At 38.3% G+C, this 24,270-nt stretch overlaps 2 protein-coding genes across 7 annotated transcripts in view; one reads left to right on the top strand and one right to left on the bottom strand.

The window, feature by feature from the left end:
- tfg.L (trafficking from ER to golgi regulator L homeolog) overlaps positions 1-24,270 on the top strand; it is a 55,711-nt gene that overhangs the window by 10,631 nt on the left and 20,810 nt on the right. Inside the window, exon 1 of one of the 3 annotated variants that reach the window (XM_018245064.2) lies at positions 22,249-22,390. The exons of 1 other annotated variant lie outside the window; for it this stretch is intronic. The gene's annotated coding sequence lies outside the window, so the exon portion shown is untranslated. 3 annotated transcript variants of the gene reach the window in all.
- Positions 778-22,324, bottom strand: gemin8.L (gem nuclear organelle associated protein 8 L homeolog). 4 transcript variants are annotated; one of them, XM_041582347.1, is made up of 5 exons: positions 21,849-22,059; positions 15,411-15,540; positions 10,951-10,968; positions 9,318-9,756; positions 778-1,686 (listed from the first exon to the last, which is right to left on the bottom strand). In XM_041582347.1, the coding sequence occupies exons 2-5, from the start codon at positions 15,459-15,461 to the stop codon at positions 1,430-1,432; spliced, it is 765 nt and encodes a 254-aa protein (XP_041438281.1). In that variant the 5' UTR covers positions 15,462-15,540; positions 21,849-22,059; the 3' UTR covers positions 778-1,429. The 4 variants fall into 4 exon arrangements, 2 of the variants coding, with proteins under 2 accessions (XP_041438281.1, XP_018102514.1); XM_018247025.2 differs by lacking the exons at positions 15,411-15,540; positions 21,849-22,059 and adding an exon at positions 22,130-22,324; XR_001934459.2 differs by lacking the exons at positions 9,318-9,756; positions 15,411-15,540 and having other exon boundaries at positions 1,551-1,686; positions 21,849-21,990.

Below are 24,270 nucleotides of genomic sequence, written 5' to 3'. Positions count from 1 at the left end.
ATTGGAAAACAAACGAGTTGTGAGTTCATTCGAGGTATAAAAAAACTCACAAAACTCCCATACATAACCCCCGTAGTATGATGTAGAGAGTGATATTCTGAAACAATTTGCAATTGGTTTTCATTCTTTATTATTTGTGGTTTTTGATTTATCTTTTTATTCATCAGTTCTCCAGTTTAAAGTGTCAGCAGTCTGTAGATGCTCTGTAAATGGCGATCACATTAGGTCAGGCTAGTGTGCAACATATATGTTGCTGAAATCACTACGGAAATTGTGCAAGTTGATGCCATAGTGACCACTGCGTCAATCCATCATAACAGCCCCGATGTTTAAATCCGAATGCCCATCTGATAATCCAGGAAAGGCTTTTACTATTACATTACATCAAACCAATAACATATTAATTTAAACCTGCGCCTTTCCTCTAGCAATAAGCTACAAAGCGGTGCACTGGCACAAGCCTATAATAACTGGTTAACAGTAATTTAAAGAATTAAAAACATTTTGCAGAAAAACAATGTTTGTACCTTAAACACATTTCCACAAGGAGTTTCTTAAATAAACATATGCCTACAAGGAGATTGTGCTGCATAGTCCTAATGTTCAGAGAAAAAAACATTGCTGGTGAAAGATCTATGCAGAGCCAAGCAACCAATAAAAACTCAGCTTCTCCTGTCAATCAAAACACGACCCTGACCTTGAGCACAGTGGACTATCAAGTCAGAGAGAGAATGCAGTGAGTCAGTCATAAGAAAAACAAACTATAACTACGGTAAATAAACAAAAAATATCTTTTAATCAATCATGTTTACAAAGTGAACTGTTTTTATAAGCTCTACCATATATTAAAATTGAATTGTTCACCTTAAAAAAAAAAAAAGATGTACAGAATATGCAATTAACCGAGCAAACAGGATGCTCTCCATAAACACCGAATAACCTCGGTGGTACTGTAATATGAAATACAGATGGAAAAATGTGACAGCACTTTGTGATAACCCAGTGCATGGTGTTGTGGAACTGGAAGAATGCACACAGAAATGCCACTGTGTCACTAACTGAGCACTTGTATTTTATTTTTTAATTTTTTTTCACTTACCGATACCTTATTCAGTCTAAAATATCTTGTTTTTCAGTACTGTTACAAGACTTGCAAATGCTGCAATTTCTCTATTTCTTTATAAATGTACATGTAAATTCTTTAATCAACAGAAATGGTAATAATCTGCAAAGATGGAAGGCTGCATAAATCAATTTCCAGTCTCTGTTTATTGACATAAGAATCCTACAGTGGCTAAATATGTTTATGCAGCTTCAAAAAAAACCCCTCAGATAACTAACATAAACATAATTTCTATCACTAGCCGACACAGCTGTGATGACATACATGATAATTACAGTGTACAGAGTTCATATTCTCATAAATGGCTCATAACTTCAGTGGTATGATGGGCCAGTACTTGGGTTGCTTTTTATCACAGTGTCTGTCAAAGTTAAGCTGCATGGCTGTCTCCATCCCAAGGATTTTTGGGGCATCTTCACCATACAATTTCTTCATTTCCACTCTGCGCCTTTCCCCGGGTCTTTCTGAAGGTGGATCGGTAGATGTTCTTGTTGCTACATGCAGGTCATGATCTGCTGCTATATACTGTTCATGAATCTCTGCCTCAAGCTGCTGTTGCTTTCCTGCAATAATGCAAATATTGTGTATTTATCAAACACTGATTAGAACAAAAATAAATAACTTCCTAAACCACAATAAATTTAAAAGAACTAAAAAGTAATTCACAATATACCAAATTATTTTTTCATATTAAGAAGACAAATTTGCAGACACGTGTTTTTGAATTATCATGTTATGATAAGGAGAAAGAAATATTACTGAGCAGATCTTTAGATATGAGAGCAGGAAACATGTGTAGATGCCTGTTCCTCTGGCATAACAGCCATTCTGTATACAAACAAACATAATCTCACTTTACCACATTTACATCCACTGTAGAATAAGAAGAGGGAAGGGAGATGTGCAGAAAAGAATGTGGATTATTGGAGGCAGTTATTGCTTCTATGACATGTTTTTCTTTATAAAGGGCAACAAATGGCCCAGACACACAAAAGAATATGAGGGGGAAGGAGGAGGTAGGATGTGGGAATGTTCAAGCTCTCTTGCAGTGTGAATGCCAGGTTGGAAAAAAAGAAAACATCAAGTGGAAAAAATGAACTTGCTTTTGCCAAGCTATGTGCCAAGTCCTGACAACCCAATTTCTTGCTAGAAAACCTAGTTTGTTCTGATTCTTTAAACATGTTTCAGAGTAAGGAATGACCACCATATTTTTGAATGTTGGCAATTACATTCAACACAAAGATCAACTAGGTTGTATTCAATATACTGTATGAATACGCCTTGGATACATACAATATACATACAAAAAACCCTTAAATCTTTCAATATGCTGTAAGAAGAGATTAATATGTGAAAAGGTTAATGTATAATTCCCAGTGCTTGTATTGTGCAAATCAATTCACTTTGAGATAACCATTATAACTGCCTAAAGGGCATGACCAAATTATCCTGAATTTTCCCATGATACTTTTTGGGAGTTACAGTTAGGTCCATAAATATTGGGACAGAATTTTTTTTTTCTAATTTTGGTTCTGTACATTACCACAAATAATTTTAAATGAAACAACTCAAATGCAGACTTTCAGCTTTAATTCAGCGGGTTGAACAAAAAGATTGCATAAAAATGTGAGGAACTACTGTAAAGCCTTTTTTTTTTTTTAAAAAACAATCACTGCAAAAGTAATTGGACCAGGGTTTCAAAAGTAATTGGACAGTTGACTCAAAGGGGCTCATTTATCAACGCTGGGCATATTTGCTCATGGGCAGTTACCTATAGCAACCAATCAGTGATTAGCTTTTTAAAGCCAGCTGCAAGTAGAACTATGAAAGCAGCAAACTGATTGGTTGCCATGGGTTACTGTCCATAAAATGACCCTCACTGGCTTTTTCATGGGCAGGTGTGGGCAATTCCTATGTTATGTCCATCAATGAAGCAGATAAAAGCCCTGGAGTTGATTTGAGGGGGGTGCTTGTATGTGTATGTATGAAGAATTTGCTGTGAACAGACAACATATGGTCAAAGGAGCTCTCCATGCAGGTGAAACAAGCCACCTTTAACCTGCAAAAACAGAAAAAAACCCATCCGAGAAATTGCTACAATATTAATATATAAAATCTACAGTTCGGTACATCCAGAGAAAGAAAGTACTGGTGAACTCAGCAATGCAAAAATACCTGGACGTCCACGGAAGACAACAGTCTTATCCAAGTCGATATCCAAGTCGACCATAAAGAGAAGACTGCATGAAAGTAAATACAGAGGGGGCACTGCAAGGTGCAAGCCACTCATAAGCATCATAAATAGAAAGGTTAGATTGGACTTTGCTAAAAAAACATCTAAAAAAGCCAGCACAGTTCTGGAAAAACATTCTTTGGGCAGATGAAACCAAGATCAACCTCTACCAGAATGATGGCAAGAAAAAAGTATGGAGAAGGCGTGGAACAGCTCATGATCCAAAGCATACCACATCATCTGTAAAACGGGGCGGAGGCAGTATGATGGCTTGGGCGTGCATGGCTGCCAGTGGCACTGGGACACTAGTGTTTATCCATGATGTGACACAGGACAGAAGCAGCCAAATGAATTCTGAGGTGTTCAGAGACACTGTCTGCTCAAATCCAGCTAAATGCAGTCAAATTGATAATACAGATGGACAATGACCCAAAACATACAGCCAAAGCAACCCAGGAGTTTATTAAAGCAAAGAAGTGGAATATACTTGAATGGCCAAGTCAGTCACCTGATCTGAACCCAATTGAGCTGTATTTCACTTGTTGAAGACTAAACTTCGGACAGAAAGGCCAACAAACAAACAGCAAGTGAAAGCCGCTGCAGAAAAGGCCTGGCAGGGCATTAAAAGCAGGAAACCCAGAATCTGGTGATGTCCAGGAGTTCAAGACTTCAGACTGTCATTGCCAGCAAAGGGTTTTCAACCAAGTATTAGAAATGAACATTTTATTTTCAGTTTTTTAATTTGTCCAATTACTTTTGAGCCCCTGAAATGAAGTGATTGTGTTAAAAAAGGCTTTAGTTCATCACATTTTCATGCAATCTTTTTGTTCAACCCACTGAATTAAAGCTGAAAGACTGTAGTTCAACTGCATCTGAGTTGTTTCATTTAAAATTCATTGTGGTAATGTACAGAACTAAAATTAGAAAAAAAGTCTGTCCAAATATTTATGGACCTAACTGTATGTGTTTAGATTAAAATAAATGGTGTATCTTGTTGTTATATTATTAGGTGGAAATTGGTGAATTATAAAAGGAAAACTAAAGCTCTTCAAAAAAAGACTAGAAATGCTCCACCTTACTGTAAGTTTTGAGCTTTGGTACCTCTTTTATCTTCTTTGCTAGTAATTCACAACACATGCTCTGGGGGCTGCTTCACAAAATATATATTTACAATATACGATTATGAATTTAGTGGTTTATTTATTAAGGGTCGAGTTGTGTTTTCCATGAAAATTTGAGTTTTCAAGTTTTTTAGGTCAAAACTCACATTTACGGGCTAAAAAAAACTCATATTTTTCGAGTTTTTTCAAAACAAAAACAAAATTTTTTCTATTTATTATACCCGGAAATAGTTTGAATTTGAAAATGCACCATCTAAAACCTGTTGAAGTCATGTAGCAGTCAATGGCAGAGGTCCCTTGAACCATTTGAAGATGTTAATAGTATGCATGATGTTTCGAGGGTTTTTCCTGAAAACTCGAATAATTCAAGCCATCAAGTTTTTTCTCCGCTGAAAACCGAGTTATTTAAGTTTTCTGGTTTTTCAATCGAACTTGCAGAATCGAGTTTTTTCTTAAATAAGATTCCATTCAAGTTGTGAGTTCATTTGAGGTATAGAAAACTCTTTAACATTTGACCTTTGATAAATAACCCTCTTGGAGTCACATTACATTGCAGCATAAAAAACTGTGAATTCTGTCATACTATTTATAATCAAGGCTGTAGAAACAGCTACTTTTAATTTATTTTTCTGATAATGTTTTCAACAATATTATCATTATGTATTTATATAGCACCAGTAAGTTATGAAACACTTTACAATGATTTAAAATGTTGTGATGATTTCCAACAACCCCTAAGCTTAGCTTCTCATCAGTAGCCCAGAGCACACGGAGCATGTACAGTGACACTCAAAACATGGACTAATAGTAAAATCATTGATGTATGGCTGCTGAACCTTTGGGTTGATACATTAAGTTCAGAATACAAAATGCACTAACTTTAGCCCTACTCCTTTATAGGCTTTTGTTCTCCTTTAAATCACTACCAATACAACAATCTAAAATGAGACAGGGGGCTTGTGTGTCACATATACAACAAAAACAGCTCTCTGGCACTAAAAGCAATGCCAGACAGAAAGGAAAGAATGATTTCATTTCCACTAAGCAGACTTATTGCTTAACCAACCTGCAGCTATTCTCCAGCTTCCAATGCCAAAGTTCCACAGTCTTCTGAGTATTAAAATACAGCCAAGCCTTAATCTTTGTATCGTGAATACCAAATACATCGCAACAAAACTGAGCAGGCTTCTTTTTCATATTATGAGTAATGTCTTAAACTGGAGTCCATAAATATATATAACTATTTTCTATTACAGTAATCAATGCCTATTTTAATAAATTATAATTATATAACTATAACCTAAGTGTGTGTGTGTGTGTATATATATATATATATATATATATATATATATATATATATATATATATATATATATATATATATATATATATATACAGTATATATATACAGTATATATATACACACACACACACCAGAAATCTTAACACAGACAACTAAAATCTCTAGTTACTGCTAATGTTAATTTGATTACTGACTAGCCAACAGAAAGAAATACAGAGATCGAAAATCTTTATATTGCTACACTTGCATAAGGTTTGTTGTGTATATATTTTTGTATGTGATACAAGCGGCCGGATGTCAGAAATTGGTCATCAATGAAACAGAACAGCAGGCAAATATTTGAATATCAAAACCCATGGGTCATGTTCCAAGGAGTGCTTGATTAATAAAAAAGAAAGTTTAGAAGTAAATAAGCAAATACATTTTATATATATTTTCCGTAGAACAGTAACTAATAGGTAAAAGGGTTTCCAGGGAACCCTCTCCCACAAATAAAAGTATATAGATCTCCAAAATGCCCCTATAATGTCATCTGTGAACTACATTCAGGAAGTAGCATGTTATTTCTTGTGCTATTATTGTAGAAATAAAGCTACCATTGTACATTTGAGCACTGGTATCCAAAGTATGAGGAAAGAGTTCAGTATCTTTACTAGTGCCCATATTCACGAACGATAATTCAGCACAAAACAAAGAAAAACATTTAAATAAAGATGAAAGAAACTTGAAATGCTGCACAATGATTTTAAATGTATACCTAATTCTTATATTCTTTGACACACACATTATTCATCTAAATACACACTTGTTCTAAGAGTGAATCAAACGGTTTGAATGAAATGCCACATCACGATAGGTTCTAGTTCTGGAAATCATGTTCTTTTCATGTTACACCCTACATCAGTGGTTGCGAGACTTGTTTTTATTTCAAGCACCCCCCCCCAGATCCAACCTTTGATAAGGACTCCTTAGTTCATAACAGGGTTACTTATAAAGGTAATATACCCTATGTGTATTTATTTACATTAGTTCCCAAATACAGACTGGTTTTGGCTTTATTGAAATCAGCAGCTGCCTTTAGCTGCTCATAGTACACGGAGCATGTTAGTGTCAAAGACACTTTCCAAGATGGCAACCCCCTGTGACAAGTTTGAAGTTCTGGATCATTGCTGCTATTGAGAACCTGAAACTTTAAGCTGGTGCAATATGGTCATTGTATAAAATATGGCATTTTTAGCCATATTAATTTATATAGTTTAGTTCTCCTTTAAAACCCAGCGAGAACGTTATCTGTTCTTGTGCGGAGGCCTTATAACACATTTTGTGTGTCAAAAACTATGGCAGTGAACCAGGTTAAGCTGAACTTCAATATATCTTCCTCTTAAAGGGATACTGTCATGGGAAAAAAATTTTTTTCAAAATGAATCAGTTAATAGTGCTTCTCCAGTAGAATTCTGCACTGCAATCCATTTCTCAAAAGAGCAAACAGATTTTTTTATATTCAATTTTGAAATCTGACATGGGGCTAGACATTTTGTTAATTTCCCAGCTGCCCCATGTCATGTGACTTGTGCCTGCACTTCAGGAGAGAAATGCTTTCTGGCAGGCTGCTGTTTTTCCTTCTCAATGTAACTGAATGTGTCTTAGTGGGACATTGGTTTTTACTATTGAGTGTTGTTCTTAGATCTACCAGGCAGCTGTTATCTTGTGTTAGGGAGCTGTTATCTGGTTACTTTCCCATTGTTCTTGTATTTGGCTGCTTGGGGGGAAAAGGGAGGGGGTGATAATCACTCCAACTTGCAGTACAGCAGTAAAGAGTGATTGAAGTTTATCACAGCACAAGTCACATGACATGGGGCAGCTGGGAAATTGACAAAATGTCTAGCCCCATGTCAGATTTCAAAATTGAATATAAAAAAATCTGTTTGCTCTTTTGAGAAATGGATTTCAGTGCAGAATTCTGCTGGAGCAGCACTATTAACTGATTCATTTTGGAAAAAAATTTTCCCCCATGACAGTATCCCTTTAATATACCTATTAATATGCACACCGTCATAATTTGTCTGAGCAGCAGAGCAAATGTATAAGAGACCAATAATCTTATATTTACTGAAAGAAATACAGCTTCTCAAATGATTATCTATAAACAGAGATGACTACACCATAAGCATACTAGGATTAAAATGAAGATATTAAGCGGGAAAATATTCCCATAAGCCACCCACTGCTATTTACAATGACTTGACTTTGACATTGATAATGCGGGGTAAAAAAAAAAATAACATTTGCTTCTTGTATATATAGCAAAATAGCCTAGCAAAGGCTTAGTGAGTGATATACAGTAAATGTAGAAATATCCATGCACCAATGAACCAACTCTTGCTCTTATCTTGGTCTCTCGATGCTTCCAGTTCTTTCCTGCTTCAAGAGACTCTATTGAGTCGTGTCAATGGAGTCTTTCGAAGTACTCTGTTTTGTTGTTATGGAAACTTTCAAGAGTGGGATTACAATGTGTAAATGAAGCTGAGCTGCACATGATGACTAAGCCTTGGGGGAATCTCTCACTTTACAGTGCAATGTAGCTCTAAATATATATTCTCATTAGAATTTCAGCCACATTTATATAGAAGTGAGTTGCCAATAGGGCTGAGTGATAGCCGCAAAACTATTCTCTAACAGTACTCAGGTCACTGCTTTAATAAAAACTTTACCATGCCATTGTTCATGCGTATACAAGGGAATACACATCTAAACAAAGTTTATATAATTAAATCAAAAATTGCATTGTATTTCCTATTTTGTATCTTTCTACAAAGCCTAAGTAATTCATATTCTTAAATTCTTTCCAGATGATATAGCCAAAATATCTCTTCTAGTCTCTTTTGATGGCCAGATTACGGGGCCGATTCATGAAGCTCGAGTGAAGGATTCGAATTAAAAAAACTTCGAATTTCGAAGTGTTTTTTGGGCTACTTCGACCATCGAATGGGCTACTTCGACCTTCGACTACTACTTCGACTTCGAATCGAACGATTCGAACTAAAAATCGTTCGACTATTCGACCATTCGATAGTCGAAGTACTGTCTCTTTAAGAAAAACTTCGACCCCCTATTTCGGCAGCTAAAAGCTACCGAAGTCAATGTTAGCCTATGGGGAAGGTCCCCATAGGCTTGCCTGAGATTTTTTGATCGAAGGATATTCCTTCGATCGTTGGATTAAAATCCTTCGAATCGTTCGATTCGAAGGATTTAATCGTTCGATCGAACGAATAATCCTTCGATCGTTCGATCGCAGGATTTGCGCTAAATCGTTCGACTTCGATATTCGAAGTCGAACGATTTTAGTTCCTAGTCGAATATCGAGGGTTAATTAACCCTCGATATTCGACCCTTCATACATCTGCCCCTAAGAAATCACACATATGACTAAAAACATCAAACAAACTAAAAAGGATTTTCCATTTCAAATAATAAGGTTTTAGGGTAAACAGGTTTGTTTGGTATGATAAAACATAATGCTCAATAACTGACACTTACGTAACTCCTCCCTGTGCCTTTCAGTCTCCACAAAGTACTGTCGTAACTCCTCTGTGATTTCCATGTTGGTAGTGTCACATTCAATGACTTCCTCATCAGAATCATATGTAACATCTTTATCACACTCCATTTCAGACTCAATTTCTTTGGACTCTGATACTTTTAAACATGGACGTGTCCTTTGAGGATGTATGACCTGGTGGTGTGGCCTTGGGTAGATGTCAGGCTGAGATAACTTACCACCTTCCCAATCAGAATATCGGCTGTTCTGAAAATTTCCAGCCGGATAACAATGTGGATAGGAAAGAGATGCCACAGCCACACTGTGTGCTCTTTTGTGCCTGTACAACCAATACATTGCCTGGCTGTAATGCTTCCAGTACCTGGCATTAACCTGCCCTGCATACCAAGGCTCAATTTCATGATGGGGTATGTGTGCCTTAAAGAAATATAAATTAGGGAAGCATGCACATTTTGGTATCTTAATAAACACACAGTACATGCATATGTATGTGTCAACTGCAATACTAAAATATGTTTAATTCCTTTGTAAGCAGTGAGATTTGTACAACATCGAAAAAATATTTGCATTTCTCCCTAATATTCATTTCAGTCTAGAAATCTACAGAGAGATTTATCGAACAGTCATAGAAATCAATATACTCAAGTGATTGAAAGTATAAATAATAGGTTTTTCCAATAAACATTAAAGGGATAGTTCGCCATAAATGAAACCTTTAGAATGATGTACTCCAATACTAAAAAGCAAAATAAAAACAATTACAGTAGGGTCATTAATTACAACCTAAAGTTTACTTTGAGGTGAACTACAAAAGTTACAGTATGTAATTGCTACTGAAATGGTTTTCTACTGTTTTCTCCACTGCTTGTTCTGACTACCACTGGATTTTTATTTCATCAGCTCTTCTTCAGACCCCCAATGCATGTTCTGTAACAAGCTCACCTGAGTTATTGCTTACAACTACCAGAGTGTTGTGTGCCAGTATCACTTCAAGGCAAAGTAACATCTTCAATATTTGAACAGGAAATAAGAGTGCTATATTCTAGCCCAGAAAAGCAATGAAAGAGTCACATAGGGCATATTTTTTGCATTTTTTTTTACATTTCTTAGCTGAAACTTGCCCATGTGGCTTTTTCTATAGGGGACCATGAACAGCACATTTTGCTTTTGTACAAGGTACTGTTTTATTATTACAGAGGAAAAGGAAATCATTTTTTAAAATTTGGATTATATGGATAAAATGGAGTCTATGGGTGATGGCCTTCCATAATTTGGAGCTTTCTGGATAACAGATTTTCGGATAATAGATCCCGCACCTGTATACCTTTAAAATTAAACTTTGAACACTGAGGAATAGTGACAGTTTTAATTGTAAAATCACCTCATCTGGAGGGTCACTTAGAACAGAGACACTAGTGCCTCATGCAACACATGATTAGGAGAAGCATAGGTTAGGCATTACATAAAATGAGCCCTATCCTACTCGTCCCCATTTCTTTGACAAAATGCACTCAAAATGTTAAGTTATTTCTTTGTAAGTACACCAATACATCTAAAAACAATTTAATTGAACCCAGATGAATGCAAAAGCAGCTATGAGATAATACTTACCATGGATGATGAGAATACCTAATGGAAAGACAGAGAGGATACATCTAAGTGAAAATACAAAAACAACTCAAAGCAGGCAACACGCTTAGTATAAAATTGCTGAAAGGGGACCCGTCACCCAAAATAATTATTCAAAATCCTATTTTATCACAATAGTCAAGCAAAATGAACTTTAATTACATTTTATAAATTATTTGAATCTTGTTTCCTTCAGTCTGGGAATTCATAATTCTAGCAAGCAGACAGGAGCCATTTTGTGGACACTGTTATTAAGGCACGCCTCTCAGAATCTTGTTTCAGAATGGGGGACCCGATGTCCATCCCCATGCCCTGGCTACACAATTAAATGGTGAAGAGAATGGGGAAGAGAATGGGGGAATGTGTGGAGTGCAGTGACATCTAGGAAGTGCTGAATGGAAAGTGAAAGTAATTGTCTGCCCCCGGCCTAAGGCATAGAGGAGGAGCAGACAATATTTGATGGTCAGCTAAGATGTTTAAATTAAGGTCCACTTTAATAAAGCCAAGGATCCCCCCCCCCAACATCCTTAGCTCCCCACCTAATACACACTGATACCTACAGCTTCATTTGTACATTTGGAAAATAATATAAGAACTTGAACATGAAAAAAAGTTCTGCTGTATAGATTACTACAGCTTGCTGCATAGTAAAATCTGCATTTCACTGATGATTTAAGTGGGTTATTTTCCCCTTTAATATACTATGAAATATACACACTAGGGAAATCGAAAATGAAAAATACTATTGAGGATAATTAACTTGGAATGCATAAATATTTTCATTTTAAAAAGTACTGAAAACTCTGGTCACATTTAATTGTATTTGGAAATGCAAGATGGAGGAGACAAAATGATACTGGAAGAATTGAGGGGACTCGAAAAATGAAGTGGACTGATGTAAAGTGAAATCACAAGCAAATGCAAATCATTATATCTTGAATACAATACATCTCAATGGAGCAATTGTGTGGTGTTCTGAATAGCACAGAGACTGAATTCATTATACATAACAGCCCTTCCCAGAAGAGATGGACGCCTTTGTGTATCAAGATCAAGGTCATGTGTAACGTGGTGTTTGGTTAATTGCAGTAGTGTCTCATACAGCATTACGGCATAATGCTCCAACTGCAGATAAGCTGCTTCCAAAACTCAAAAATCAGAAGCAGCCTATCAGCTTTACAAATGTCTATGGGGCAAATGAGAAAAGGACAAAAAACAATATTTACTATTGTGGTGGAGGACACAATGCATGCCAAGTTCCTAAGCAGAAGTCTGCTACATTGTCTTGTGTTCATGTGCTCACATTGCATCCACTGGGACTTGGAACTGTGTATTTACTAGAAACAGATCAGTGATCATAAATGTCCATACACAAATGTTCTTACATGAAAACAAGCATTCAGCCATTGCCTGTTACAATGTATAAATTGACAGAATTGTGCTTGCTACTTGCAAGAAAGCCTTCTTCAGGCATTGATTAATTAGCAAAATGGCCATCTCTTCAGACTCAAAATTTAGCCCGACCAGTCTTGCCTATGTTCATTCCTTCTCTTCCTCCCCTCTATTGGAATATTGTACCTCTGCTTGTCCTTGTGAAACTGGGTACTGGGAGTTTTGAACATAAGTCATGGTGACAGATAGGCAGGTTAAAAAAAGTTGAACTTGATGGACTTGTGTCTTTTTTCAACCTAACTTACTATGAGTAGTTGATACAAAGATCTGAGGAAGAAGAAGAAGAAGTATGCTAAGACTGTAAACTCAATGCTCTCCATTGATGTGCAACACTAATTATGACAATAAAATATCATTGGTTTCAGTTGATCAACCATTTAAATGTTAGCATTCTGCCTCAGTTTTGGAATTTAAACTTGTACCTGACCAACAGTAAGATGAGCAAGCAATAGGGGACAGGCAGTAAAGCAAACAAACAAGGAGAGTCATGTAGACAAGTACACATTTCGCTAATAAGTAATAATCGCCTTAAAGGAAAATTTAAAGGGGTGGGTCACCTCTTCTTTTAACTCTTTCCAGCTTTCAAATGGGGGTCACAGACCCCATCTAAAAATAAATGCTCTGTAATACTACACATTTATTGTTATAGCTACTTTTTATTACTTATCTTTCTTTCCACGTCCTCTCCTATTCATATTCCAGTTTCTTATTCAAATTAATGCATGGTTGCTAGGGTAATTTGGGTCCTAGTTACCAGACTGCTGAAATTGCAAACTGGAGAGCTGCTGAATAAGAAGCTAACTAACTCAAAAAACACAAATAATAAAACATAATGCAAAGAATATTACTCCCTACATCATATCTAAAAGTGAACAACCCCTTAATGGTATCTAAGCCCATTTTGAAACGGATGCCTGCAATAAAATCTGTAGTGCACCTTATCCTCCTCTCCCATTATCAACCTATACGCCTAATCTTTTTCGTTTGTGAATTTTCTGTTGTAAGCAGGCGGAAGAGTGATACACTGGTATACTGGATGGCAGAGCGCTGTATTTTCATATTGTGTGCATAAGGACAGTGTTTTTCAAAAGGGTTTCTATATGTTATAAAGGAATGTTTACAGCTTTGTATCATTTAAAGGGCACCTGTTGGGTAAAAATATTATACCCAACCAAAGTTGTGGGCTAACAGAGCCTGCATTCCAGTTGGGGGGTAACAGTAGTTTCCTTTTAAAAAAAATTGCCCCCGCCAGCACTAGGCAACCCGAACTGGAAGGGAACTCCTAGTATGAGCGGCCATGTTGGGGCACACGTGTAATGAACTAATGCCACGACTTACTCATTATGCTCATGCATGTAACATCAGAATTAAAGAAAAAAAACAACCCCCAACTGGAGTGCGGGCTCTATTAGCCCACACATTTGGCAGGTGATAAAATGGCTGTTAGTGAATAACACCGTTCTGAATAAATACATGCTATATATAGTAAAGTTATTATTTAAGTTAATAGCTACTGCCTTTGAATTCTTTGTGTATATCTGGTTCCATCTAGAGGGCAACATATGCACTACTCACAAAAAAGGAGATGAACAAGATTACTAAATCCTTCCTATACAGACTAAGCACAGTTTAAGCTGGCCATACACTGGCCGATAAAAGCTGCAGACAGACCATGTCGGCAGCTTATTGGCCCGTGTATGGGGTCCCCCGACGGGCTTTCCCGATCGGATGGGACTAAAAATCCCATCAGATCGCGGGTGCATCTGTTCATTGATGCAGTCCCGCGATCCGACCGCCCATTACCATTCGTTAGGATCCGATCGTTGGGCCCTAGGGCCCACGATCGGATCAGCCCGATATTGCCCACCTCAAGGTGGGCATATAGGGGAGAGATCCGCTTGGTGGCGACATCGCCAAACGAGCGGATCTCTCCGTGTATGGCCACCTTTACTTCACATGTGGAGAATTCCCCCTACAGATACATAGTTCCATAGCGGTGTTTTGGGTTCTTTCAATTTAGTTTCTTTATGGTATCTGTATTCTATATATAATTCTAAAATTCTATATATTTGGTATGAATGAAATGGTTGTCTGTATGTTACAAATGGACTTCCTATAAATATATTTGACTCTGCAAAAATATAAACATCCGCATTGCTTGAAAGTTGGTTAAGGACAGGAACTATCAATTCCAAGCACCCCTGAAACTTGTAAGTTGTTGGAACAATGCTGGGAGAAAAGTAGCTGGGAAGGAGCCTATGAGCACATACACAACTTGCCTAAAATAGTTACCTAGTTATGTTAATGAATGACTAATTCTAAACAACTTGTATTTATTAAATTATTTTTATTATGTGCCTTATTTATCTGGCTCATACAATCATTCACTGACCCCCTAAAAAGTAAATGCTCTGTAAGGCTACAAATGTATTTTTATTGCCACTTTTTATTACTCATCTTTCAGATCAGGTCCTCTCCTATTCATAATCCAGTCTAGTTTAAATTAATGCATGGTTGCTAGGGTTACTTGGATACTAGCAACCAGACTGCTGATATTGCCTCTAAATAATAAGCTAAATAACACAAAAATCACAAATAATAAAAAATGAAAACCAATTGCAAATTGCCTCAAAATACCACTCTATACATCATACTACAAGTTAAACCAAAAGTGAACAACTGACATGTTTTACAGAAGCAGTCTTTTGCAAGAGATGAAAAGTCCTTCTTAGTGGACATACCATTTTTAAATAGGAAAGTGGATAGCGTTTGTTCAAATGTGTCAGTGTACTTGGTTATTGAATCAAATAATTCATGGGTATAAAAATTCCCTAGCTCATTTATTGAAAATAAAGGATTACTAAACATAGACATAGTAGCTACTTGGTTATTGGACAGATAAGGTATTAGAAATATTTTTAGAATATTCTATTACTTGCTAAATAAATTTTAAAAAAGTCTGCTTCACCAGTATAAACAAAGTATCTTACTAAAAGGATTGGGATTGCAGTCTGAACAATTTGCTCACAATCACATCCCATTGTTAAATTGATCACACTTCCAGGGGCAAGCCACAGCTGCCATCATTGTTACTGGGTCATAGCTGGTAGGTAGCATTATCTACAAAAAGAGGAAAGGAAAACAACAATGAATTACACTTAGCAAACCATTTAAAAAGATAGCGGACTCCTGAATTTCTTAATGTCATCCAAGCCCTATATCACAATCCCAGAGCACGTGTACGACATTTAGGCTTTCTATCCGAAACATTCCGAATTAAGAGGGGCACCCGTCAGGGGTGTCCTCTCTCCCCTCTCTTGTTTGCCCTCATTATTGAACCCCTGGCAATTCACATTCGGCAACATGCTGACATTCATGGTCTCCAGATAGGTGATATTCATCACAAATGTGTCCTCTATGCTGATGACTTATAAATGTTGGTTTCCAAACCCATAGACACAGAACACACCGGCACAACATGGATAATTCTAGCAGGTTTAACCTTGCTCGTTTATTGCGGATGCAACGTTTCGGGGCGTGACCCCTTTCCAAACCCATGACATCTCTCCCATATTTATATACTTTACTCTCAGAGTTTGGCTCGGTCTCTGGTCTGAAGGTTAATTCCCAAAAATCCGAAGCACTGAACATTAATCTCCCTCCCCATACTTAGAAACTGCTGGAGATAAACTTTGGATTTCAATGGCAATCCAAAAGCATAAAATATTTGGGGGTTCAGATCACTCCAGAATATAGCAATCTATCTCAAGCCAATTATCCAGGGACAATTAAAAAACTATTCTCAATGTTACATTCTTAAACGATCTAGGCTGAAGGCAAGCATAGCCTACCGTAGTAGGACTAAAGGCGGCTTAGGAATTCCAAGTCTAAGCCCAGCTGGATCAGGTGGTGGAATGGCATACCCAGAGTACTTCCCCTCTCTGGACACAGTTAGAACAAAGCTCTGTGGGGGGCACCCTCCTCAGCAATTTGATGTGGATTGGGGCCTCCCCTGACCCCACTTATTGCCCCACAGTAAACCATTCTCTACAGGTGTGGAAGTCTGCTTCTACCAAATACCCCATAGTATCTGCCCACCGACCAGTGTTATCTTTACTGAACAATCCTGGCTTCCCCCCGGGCAGGGAGGGTGGTGCCTTCTCTTGGTGGCAGGAAAATAACCTTCTAGCCCTACATCAGCTCACCCGAGATCATGTGTTTATGTTTTACCAAACCCTACGAGAGAAATTCCATATGCCTATTGCTGAATCATTTAGATATGCCCAAATACGCCACTATTTCCTCTCCCTAACGGGGAACAATCTACGGGACTTACCTGCACCCACAATATTTGAACGCTTATGCCTGTACTCCATTCCATATAAAGGGGCCATATCTAGAATTTACAAAGTCTTAATACACCAAATGCCCGTTAAAGATTTGCTTTTTGTTAGGCAGTGGGAGCAAGACCTGCGTCTCTGCTTGGAGGAGGATGCTTGGCTGGACATGATGCAGGACATGACTAGGTGTTCCCCAAGTATTTTAGTACAGGAAACTTCTCAAAAAATGGTCACTAGGTGGTACTTAGTTCCCGAAAAGCTTTCAAAATGGTACCCCACCACCTCTCCGTTATGCTTTAGGGGTTGTGGGCAGACTGGCACGTTTATTCATATTTGGTGGCATTGTCCTAAGGCTGTCCGGTTCTGGACCAGGGTATATACAATGATAACTAGCATCACTGGGCTTATACTTAGGAAATCCCCTTTGGAAGCCCTGCTACATGGACGAGTGCCAGGTGGGAACAAATGGGTTCGGCAACTAGTAGGTTTGGAAAACCAATTCACTAAACTTACAGGAGGTGAAACACAGACTAGATAACTATATGGCTATGGAAAGGCTCTCCTCAAATGCCAAGGGTGACTTGCGCTCTTGTAATAAACTCTGGGGCCCCTGAAACACACCTATATTCTTATGTGATCATATTCTTCACTGAGTATGCACCCCCCTATGGATACATTTCTTTGGTTACTGTTTTACCACTTATGTCTATTCTTTTCTGTTTAACTACTATTGGTGTCCTATTTTCCTTATTGTTAAAAACAATAATTGTAATCTGTATCTTTGCATTATTGAGGCTGCTTTTTACATGCAACACATTACTTACTGTAAGAGTACTCATGGAAAATAGGAAAAGCGGCTGTATTTTGATTTTCTTCTATTTCTTTTTCTTTGTAAAACAAAATAAAAATATTTATAAAAAAAAAAAAAAGATAGCGGACTCTGGGAACTGATTTGTGGAGCAGCATTCCAGTCAGGGCACTGGAGTTTCTGTGTTCTCACTGCGTCCATGTGGGGTTCATCTAGGTACTCTGGTTTCCTTCCAAACTCTAAAAGAATACAGGCACATTACATTGTTCTTTACCTTTCCCCTAACTATTCCCACCCCCTCTTTCCTATTTCCCACTCTCCCACCTTTGTTGTCCTCAATATACGACTAGATTAGAGTTGTGTTATTTTAAAGGAACAGAAACTCCAAAAAAAATTAATTAAGTAATGAAAATATTATGTTCTGTTGCCCAGCATTGCTAAAACTGCTGTGTTCCTTTCAGAAACATCACTATAGTTTATATAAACAAGCTGCTGTGTAGTCATGGGGGCAGCCATTCACAGAAAACACAGTACATAACAGATACATTCTAAAGAATGACATTGTATATTACAAGGCCTGTTACCTGCTGTGTATCTGTGCCTTTTCTCCTATTTTAGCTCTGAATGGCTGCCCCCATGGTTACACAGCAGCTTGTTTATATAAACTATAGTAGTGTTTCTGAAGCAAACACACCAAACAGCACAACAATACAATGCATTACAAAAAAGAATATAATAATACAAAAACAAAATAAATGTAAAAGAAAACAAAAATACAGGTTGGTTAATTGTCACTCTAGTGTTTGGGAATGTGATAAGGACCTTGGATTGTAAACTCCACTGGGGTAGGGACTGATGTATAATCTCTGTAAAGCAGTGTGGAATATGTTGGTGCTATATAAATCATTAATTATTAGTATTCAAAATCAGGGGCATTTCCAGGAACAAAATAGGATAAAAAGTGAAAATTGAGACACAAAATCGAGAAGTTTTAGTTAGAAAACTACATAGTTACATAGTTAAGTTAAGTTGAAAAGTCCATCAAGTTCAACCCCTCCAAACAGTGGCATAACTAGATGTCAAATTAATTTTAAGGCCTCCCAAATATGTAGAGGTTGTCCTGCTTTACCAATAGACGTTAAAATGGCTCATTAATTAGGGCTTCATGGGCCCCTTATACCTCCTGGGCACCCTATACCTTCTAGGCCCCCCTGCAGCTACACTGTCTGCTTCCTCTGTAGTTACGCCCTTGCCTCCAAATGAAACCCAGTGCACATACTTAAACACACCCCTGCTGAAAGTATATACAGTTAGGTCCATAAATATTTGGACAGAGACAAATTTTTTTTTCTAATTTTGGTTCTGTACATTACCACAATGCATTTTAAATGAAACAACTCAGATGCAGTTGAACTGCAGACTTGCAGCTTTAATTCAGTGGGTTGAACAAAAAGATTGCATAAAAATGTGAGGAACTAAAGCCTTTTTTAACACAATCACTTCATTTCAGGGGCTCAAAAGCAATTGGACAATTGACTCAAAGGCTATTTCATGGGCAGGTGTGGGCAATTCTTTTGTTATGTCATTATCAATGAAGCAGATACAAGCCCTGGAGTTGATTTAAGGGGGGTGGTACTTGTATGTGGAAGATTTTGCTGTGAACATGCGGTCAAAGGAGCTCTCCATGCAGGTGAAACAAGCCATCCTTGAGCTGCAAAAATAGAAAAAACCCATCCGAGAAATTGATACAATATTAGAAGTGGCAAAATCTAAAGTTTGGTACATCCCGAGAAAGAAAGAAAGCACTGTTGAACCCAGCAACGCAAAAAGACCTGGACTTCCACGGAAGACAAAAGTGGTGGTTGATCGCAGAATCATTTCCATGGTGAAGAGGAACCCCTTCTCAACAGCCAAACAAGTGAACAACACTCTCCAGGAGGTAGGTGTATCGATATCCAAGTCGACAATAAAGAGAAGACTGCATGAAAGTAAATACAGACGGTGCACTGCAAGGTGCAAGCTACTCATAAGAATCAAGAATAGAAAGGCTAGATTGGACTTTGCTAAATGGAAAAACATTCTTTGTACAGATGAAACCAAGATCAACCTCTACCAGAATGATGGCAAGAAAAAAGTATTGAGAAGGCGTGGAACAGCTCATGATCCAAAGCATTCCGCAAAATGTATAAAACATGGAGGAGGCAGTGTGATGGCTTGGGCGTGCATGGCTGCCAGTGGCACTGGGACACTAGTGTTTATCCATCATGTGACACAGGACAGAAGCAGCCGAATGAATTCTTAGGTGTTCAGAGACACACTGTCTGCTCAAATCAAGCTAAATGCAGTCAAATTGATTGGGAGTTTCATAATACAGATGGACAATGTCCCAAAACATACAGCCAAAGCAACCCAGGAGTTTATTTAAGCAAAGAAGTGGAATATTCTTGAATGGCCAAGTCAGTCACCTGATCTGAACCCAATTGAGCTGCATTTCACTTATTGAAGACTAAACTTCGGACAGAAAGGCCCACAAACAAACAGCAACTGAAACCTGCTGCAGTAAAGGCCTGGCAGAGCATTAAAAAGGAGGAAACTCAGAATCTGGTGATGTCCATGAGTTCAAGACTTCAGTCTTTGCCAGCAAAGGGTTTTCAACCAAGTATTAGAAATTAACATTTTATTTTCAGTTTTTTAATTTGTCCAATTGCTTTTGAGCCCCTGAAATTAAGTGATTGTGTTAAAAAAAGGCTTTAGTTCCTCACATTTTTATGCAAACTTTTTGGGTTTTTTTCCACTGAATTAAAGCTGAAAGTTTGAAGTTCAACAGTTGTCTGTCCAAATATTTATGGACCTAACTGTATACCAATATCTATATTAATTGTAGATTTTAGTATCGCTATAGCTTTGGATAGTATGCTTGACCAATAAATAAAGCAAGCCCTCTAGTCTAAATGGGTGGCCTCTGGTTCATTTTATGGTAAAATAGATCTCCAGAGATAACAACCCCAACCTTGACAGTCTACCCTCATAATTTAGACCTTCTATCCTCTTAAAGGAACAGAAACACCAAAAAAATAAAAGTGTTTTAAAGCAATTGAAATATAATATACTGTTGGTAAACATTATCTGTTTGCTTTAGAAAGTCTACTAAAGTTGATATGATTAGGCTGCTTTGAAGCCATGGGGGCAGCCATTTAAAGGGATACTGTCATGGGAAAACATGTTTTTTTTTCAAAATGCATCAGTTAACAGTGCTGCTCCAGCAGAATTCTGCACTGAAATGCATTTTTGAAAAGAGCAAACTGAATTTTTTATATTCAATTTTGTAATCTGACATGGGGCTAGACATAGTCAGTATCCCAGCTGCCCCCAGTCATGTGACTTGTGCTCTGATAGACTTCAGTCACTCTTTACTGCTGTACTGCAAGTTGGAGTGATATCATCTCTCCCCAGCAGCCTAACAACAGAACAATGGGAAGGTACCCAGATAGCAGCTCCCTAACACAAGATAACAGCTCCCTGGTAGATCTAAGTCAATAGTAAAAGCCAAGTCCCACTGAGACTGTTAAGTAACATTAAGTAGGAGAAATAACAGCCTGACAGAAAGTAGTTCCATCCTAAAGTGCAGGCACAAGTCACATGACTGGAGCAGCTGGGAAACTGACAAAATGTCTAGCCCCATGTCAGATTTCAAAATTCAATATAAAAAAATCTGTTTGCTCTTTTGAGAATTGGATTTCAGTGCAGAAGTCTGCTGGAGCAGCTCTATTTCATGCATTTTGGGAAAAAAACATGCTTTCCCATGACAGTATCCCTTTAAGCTAAAAAATGAGAAAAGGCACAGGCCACTTAGCAGATAACAGGCAAGCTCTGTAAAGGAATACAATGGTATAGTACAGAATGCATCGGTTATCTGCTTTGTAACCTGAGCCTTGAATGGCTGCCCCCATGGCTACACAGCAACGTGTTTATATAAACTACAGTAGTGTACACCAGTTTTACTAGTGCAGGGAAACAGTATATAATATCTGAATTCCTTTAATTCACTTAAATTGTTTGGTGTGCCTGTTAACCTATTTAGCTCATTTGGAGCATGTTCCTGATCATCCTGTTAGTAAGTGCCATACTGGCACCCTTATGATAACTCAGAACTAGTTAAAAAGTATGCAGGAACCAATTAATTTTAAACTACATTATTGAAATACATTGATTTCAGCATATGTTTCGTATAATATTGAACACACGCAGAGAATTGAGCAGCAGGTAATTGTGAAACTCACTATGCAGAGATGGCTACTTTGTGGGAGGTGTGATGTTGGCCTTGGGCTAGTGAGCACTCTTTGTGCAGTGGAGCAGAAGGGGCTTCTCTCTTTGCTGGTTTTCACTTTCAGAAACAGCTGGCTCCCACCTCTAGATCTGTCTGCTCTGCTGCAAAACTACAGATAATCCGCAGTTTCTGTTTTCTGACAGCAATAAAATTGACTGAAAAATACTGCCCTAATAAAGTTGATTGAAAAAAAACACAGTTCCCCCGAAAGTACCGGTATCTGCTTCGTTGTACCAGAAAGCTGTAGTACGCATGCGTGCTTCGCTTCCTCCTTTGCCACGTCCAGATTGTGCGCTGAACGCGTAATCTTGAAGCGCAAATACCGTGTCTGATTGGCTGCTCCAAGCGCGTGACGTTACGGTGCTGGCAGACAGAAGGAGGAGAAGTGATATCAGTACTGCCGCCCTCACCCTGTCGCCTTGCTGGCATTTAGTCTGACAGCGGTCGGTAGTTATCGGCTCGGAACATCTACGGCGGAGCAGAGAGCAGCGTCAGGTAAAAGCCAAACGTGAAAACCAATGTGATTACATGGGCGTTGTGACCTGGGCCTGGGGTGTGGCGCACGTTGTGCCGGCTGCTGGTGGAGCTACAATGTCAATACACTTGTCGTAGACGTGTTAATGTTAATATTTACCACTGCCGTCTTCTGGCGTTCCACAAAGTATTCATCTGTCACAGCTTCCATTGACTTATTTTAATATAAAGTGGTGAAGATTGAAAAAAAATGTATATATTTGTACTTACTATAAAAATCTTAAGTCTTGTCCATATGAGTCACAGGATACGAGTCTGTGTTAATGTAAGAACCACCTGTGCTTCTAAATCTCTTAAGGGCTACCTTCACTCCTCATATGTAACTTATTGATTGCCGGCTACTGACCTCTTCCCTGTTACCTGGGTGAAAGGTATCAAGCAAGATTTTTGTTTTATGTGGCCCCATTGTTTCTCTTCCTTGCTCACTATGACCTCAGCTCACATTCAGTTGCCACATCACAAGTCCAGAGATCAACAGGAGTCACCGAAGTAAGATTGTGTGAAAGCTCACTGTTAGGCTTTCCAGTATTCTCTTGTAATAACTGATACATGCTTTGAGGACCAGTAACCCCAAAATGAAAAGGATTGTATCCATTTATCCCCTTACCTGTATACTACAACAATAGTATGGGAAGCTTTCCCAGTCAAAATAGGACATTTGCTGCCAAGAAATCTTTCAACGTTTTTGTGAATGCCTAACGAATAAGTGTATAATAAATATATGTATAATAAATATATATATATATATATATATATAACCCATACAAAAAAGCCGCACTCCTAGGTCTTTGTCAAATACAAAAATATCCAAGTGTTTATTTATTCAACGTTTCGGCAACAATCCGCGTGCCGTCTTCAGGAAAGTGAACCCCATATAACAGTGCTCGTGCTTTTAAATGTGCTCAATGGCGCCAAAAAACCTTGGGTGACGTCATCATTGTGTGTCAAACCTGTCAAAAATGCCATACATCGTATCTACATGCTGAAAATAGGGCTACAAAGTTGCAATCTAGTGTTAATAAATAGTATTGTGACTATCCCATTAGTCACAATGTTTACAAGAAAGTGACAGAGAGAATGTGTGCCCCATGTTACCATCACGAGTGATGGTGTCAGTGCTCCAGTGCGGTTAAAAGCAAACATAACATACAGCCATCCGGACTCGTTATAACATAAGCTTGAAATAAATATAGGATGTTGTACTTGCCCCAGTAGGATCTAGGAAACAGGACGCGAGCTCCATTGTTGCCCATTGCTGCCGCTGTGCGCACCAGACACAGGCTGTCCGTAGTTCACCTTCCTACCGAATCCCCATCCAACGACTCATCTCGACGTGCTGCTCCCCTGCTCGTGTGCGTGCTAGGCTCCGCCCCCATCACCATGGGAACTGGACGCTCAACATTTAGGTGCGGTACCATAGGAGATTGTGTCGGGGCTTCAGGCGCATCAAGGGTAACCGGCATGCCTTACTTGCGTTACTGTAGGAGGGACATCAAGGGGCACCAAGTACTCCTCAGTGTCCCATTGATCAACATCACCTTATCTGGCCTCACGTAAACGGGTCCTGCCTCCCGTAATACCGTGTGCCAGGTGGTATGCTGGTCATTTCTACAGATCAACAGACCGTGCTCAATTAGTCCCCTTTCCCCTTATACCTGTCACCATCGCTCCACGTTACTGCAGTCGCACGGAGGTTCATGTTGTTCGAATCTACATATCGCCAGGAAACTTAGACAGCCCCGGTGTGCACAGTGTGGCCTGGGCCATTTTCCTTCTGTCCTCTCCTAGATCCCCTCTGGGGTTCCGAATCCACCTGAAAGCATAAAGAAAGACAAAAACAA

This window comes from Xenopus laevis, chromosome 2L (assembly GCF_017654675.1).
Source record: "Xenopus laevis strain J_2021 chromosome 2L, Xenopus_laevis_v10.1, whole genome shotgun sequence".
NCBI lineage: Eukaryota > Metazoa > Chordata > Amphibia > Anura > Pipidae > Xenopus > Xenopus laevis.
This window is presented reverse-complemented; position numbering and strand designations above follow the sequence as displayed.

What these genes read in the sequence shown, in the direction of transcription:
- gemin8.L (XM_018247025.2), bottom strand. Translation starts at nt 22,324, where the DNA reads ATGCCAGCAAGGCGACAGGGTGAGGGCGGCAGTACTGATATCACTTCT. An exon ending in AAGGCACAGGGAGGAGTTAC is followed by an intron (nt 1,687 to 9,317) that starts GTAAGTGTCAGT and finishes GCATTATTGCAG; the next exon opens with GAAAGCAACAGCAGCTTGAG.